The sequence below is a fragment of the Scomber scombrus genome, chromosome 15 (genome assembly GCF_963691925.1).
Source record: "Scomber scombrus chromosome 15, fScoSco1.1, whole genome shotgun sequence".
Classification (NCBI taxonomy): Eukaryota; Metazoa; Chordata; class Actinopteri; order Scombriformes; family Scombridae; genus Scomber; species Scomber scombrus.
In genome coordinates, this window is record NC_084984.1 from 24,635,627 (window position 1) to 24,639,381 (window position 3,755).

General features: G+C 42.5%; 1 protein-coding gene across 1 annotated transcript; it reads right to left on the bottom strand.

The window, feature by feature from the left end:
• Positions 1 to 1,651: 1,651 nt before the first annotated feature.
• On the bottom strand, positions 1,652 to 3,454 carry LOC133994957 (piggyBac transposable element-derived protein 3-like). The gene has a single exon (XM_062434199.1). It carries the CDS (start codon positions 3,452 to 3,454, stop codon positions 1,652 to 1,654), a length of 1,803 nt encoding a protein of 600 aa, XP_062290183.1.
• Between the last annotated feature and the right edge of the window lie 301 nt (positions 3,455 to 3,755).

Here is a 3,755-nt window from a genome sequence, read left to right on the forward strand (position 1 = left end):
GTAGCCAGGAGCCAATGGGTGTCCACTACCTTGGGAACATGATAAAAAAGATCAGTGAAGAGGTGTATGAGAAAACATTGTTGCTAACATGTCTGATTATGTAAGTCTATGCATGTTTTGTAGTACATGTAAGATTCGTTGTCCACATACATGTAAGTATACATGTGCGAATGCAAGCATATACTTTGTTTAAACATGGTCCTCTTTTACATGTGTGAACGTGTGATTACATGTTTACGCAAGTGTGTTTCAGCTCTAATTTGAAACATGTTTGGAGGAGGTTCTCCTACATCTGAACTAACACTAACGTGGCCCTCTGAGACTTTGGCCCTCACTGGACCAACCTCCAGTAATTACAGACTACCAGGCAGATCAGGTTGGCACTCCCAGTCAGCAAACCCGGCAAGGAGGCTCTGCTGTAGGGGGGGGGGGGGGGAGGAAGTGGCCTTACATGGGCAATCCTCTAAATCCGTGGCCTGGAGCCCATCTTAGTGGTTCATTGGAGCCACTGACCTACAGCAACCTCACTCTGTGTGACTCTGTGAACACACATGCTGAGGTTATTGTATGGGTTCTGGTTTCTAAGTATGCATTTCAGCGAATAGAGAAAGACGGGACAACAAATAGGAATAGAGGATGACAGCAGCACTGCCTCGAGCTCTGTCTTTACAAAAAGTTACTGTAAATTGCAGGATAGCATAATCCATATATATCATAACCCTAACATTTGCAAATCAACTTATAAATGGTTGGTCTGTCACTCTAGCACTTTGATCAAGAGTGAAGACATAAGCCCTACACTTTCCCAGGCTAAAACATCCTAGTCACATCAGTCCATGAGTGAGTTGAGGCATCATGGCTAGCTCAGTCGAGTCTGCAATAACAGCAAAGAGGACCAAATGCTGTATAAGTTATTAGAGGCTAGCGATTATAACTAGAAAGTTAAGAAATTTACTTTAGAAGAAAGTTTTAGTGAGTTTTAAGGATACTACTCATGCTGCTGTGCTTATACGTTTTTCATGGCAGCTGAAACGTTTCTGTGCTTACTAAGTAATTGTTGTTACACAAAGGTCTCAATTTCTTATAGCAACCACTTAAGTGGATGCTGAGTTGTCTGAGAATTTGGCAAGTAAACCACAGAAACACACTTCAAAACGACAAAAGAAATGCTTGAATGGATTTACTGTGTTACTATGCTGCCAAACTTGATCTCTCAAAATGCGTGAAATGACCACAACGTCGACCCAAATATAGAAAAACCTAAAAAAAAAAATATTTGACCTTTCAGATGTTGTTGTAGGAGGCCTTTGATGCAGAAATTAAAGAGTTTTAAAAAAAAAAATGTTTATGTACGTTTTTAGAGAAATGTTGTAATATTGACACATTGGGCTTAGTTGGGAGCAGAATTTCTGTATTTGTACTCACGTTGTCTGAACAATTCAGAACAACTAAGGGTTCATTTGCAGGGTTGATTGCTTACTTAGCCCCATAACAGTATATAACATTAATAATAATCACACATTAGTCATATTTTTATGAAGTCATTTATTAAAAACAATAAAAATATTAAAAATATTAAACAAGATAAAACTCTTAAAAAACGCTTTTCCCCCCTCTTTTTTTCTTTTCATGACATTGGTCATGAAGACTTTCATTGGTGGTGAAAGTCCCAAAAACAGTCCCTGTCGTCTGTAAAGCAAAGGCGAACATCACACTTTCTGCATTGTGTGTTGGTGTATCCTTTATTGCAGTGTCTGCAGCGTCCTCTCCCTGTCTTCCTTGGGAAATGGGCAACTAGATCGTTGCGTACATCCAATGGGAGGTGTGCACATCTCTTGGATGGCCTCTTCTGAGCATTCAGAGGGCTTCCTGATGTCACTGTCTGTGTTGCTGGGCTCCCTTTGCCTGAAGATGGCCGTCCTCTCTTTGGAGTTTGAAGTGTTGCATTTACCAGGATGAGAGAGGATGCTAGCTGTGCCTGAAACTGTCTCCTGTTCATTGTCTCTTTGCTAGACATCTTGAGCGCTTTACAGTCCCGCTTGTAGAGCAGCCAGGCATTGACCACAGCAAGGATGATGGTGTGCCAGAAGATGTACATGTACCAGCGACGGGATTTGATGGGGAACTTATATTTGGCTGTAAATGAGTCCAACAAATCCACACCTCCCATGTACTTGTTGTAGGCACCAACAATGTAAGGCCTCTCAACTTCAACGTAGGTTCTGTTGGCTTTGTCCCAGCGTTGAATCTTCTGCACAGGTTCAGGTCCAGCAAAGGATGACACAAGTGTGACGGCCCTGCTGTCATACCATTTGACAGCACAGATGTTGTGATTCCCCTCCACTCTGACGTCATAGCTTCCTCTCCCCTTTTTCTTCAAGCTCTTCTCGTCTTCAAGGTTACAGTTGGGTAGGCGCACCTGCCTGGCTGTTCCCACGTAATGAATTCCCCGATCAAGGAGCTTCACTAATAATGGAACACAGGTGAAGTAGTTGTCTGCATACAGTTTGTAGTTCTGACCTTCTGGAAGTGTGGAAGCAAGTTTCATCACAACCTCACCTGACAATCCAAGTTCAGATTTGGCTCGTATTCCGTTGACACTGCCTTGGTAGACATCAAAGTCACACATCATGCCAGAGATTCCAGTTCTCACCCACACTTTGAATCCCCATGGGTTTGGCTTGCCTCGCATATATTGCTTGATGCTGCTGAATTTCCCCTTGAAAGGAATCATCATCTCATCCACAGAGTTGTGCTCTTCTGGTACCACCTGCAGGCATTTCTCTCTGAATGAATCAAGCCACAGTCTGAGTTTCCATAGTTTGTCTTTCTTTTCCGTCTCAGATACTGTCATGTTATTTACAAAATGTAATGACGTCAACAGGGATTGGAATCTGTTGCGTGGCATCACATCAGCAACAGGGGAGTACCGCGTCTCTGTCTCCCAATACATACGGGTTCCAGCCATTTGTACCAGGCCCATCTTCAGGTACATGCCAAGCATTTTTTCGATTTCCTTTGCAGTGGTGTTTACAGACGTTCCACGCTCCTGAAAGCTGTACTCATTTGTGTTTTGTGCCAGAGCCTCAACCATGTCTTCGGACACAAACTTCTGGAAGTATTCCAATGGTGTGTGGAGGGAAATGTCATCTGCTGTGATATCCAGACCAGAAAAATCAGTGTTGGGACTGATGAAATCTTTTTTCAGCCAGCGATACCTGTCACGGGGCATGGTGTGTTGGTTTGTTTTTTGCTCGATGTCCACGTAATTATCAGCTGGACAGTCCATGGGTGGTTGGTTTTCTTTGTCTACTTCTTTACAGACATCTTCATCAGAGTCTTCATTGCTTTCATCGGTGTCACTGCTTTCCATCTCCACCTCACTCTCTCCATTTTGGACCATTTCAATGACATCCTGCACACTGTATCGTGGCTCTCTCCTTGCTGGTTGCATTCTGAAAATAAAATATGAATTAATTAACATGTATATATATATGTTTTATATATTGTAGTACATAACCTGAAGGAATAGAATAGGGTGGTGGACCAAGTGCTCAGGGTAGAAATGTTTTCGAGGCAGACAATACTGTCTGCCTGGTAAGTCGCTTTGGACAAAAGCTTCTGCTAAATTCCCTAAATGTAAATGTGAATGTAAATGGATTAATGGCTCTAATTATCATACTAAAAGGAAAACATGCATACCCCCACTTACATCCACACCCCACATTCAGGAACATTCCTTTCCCCAGAACTGA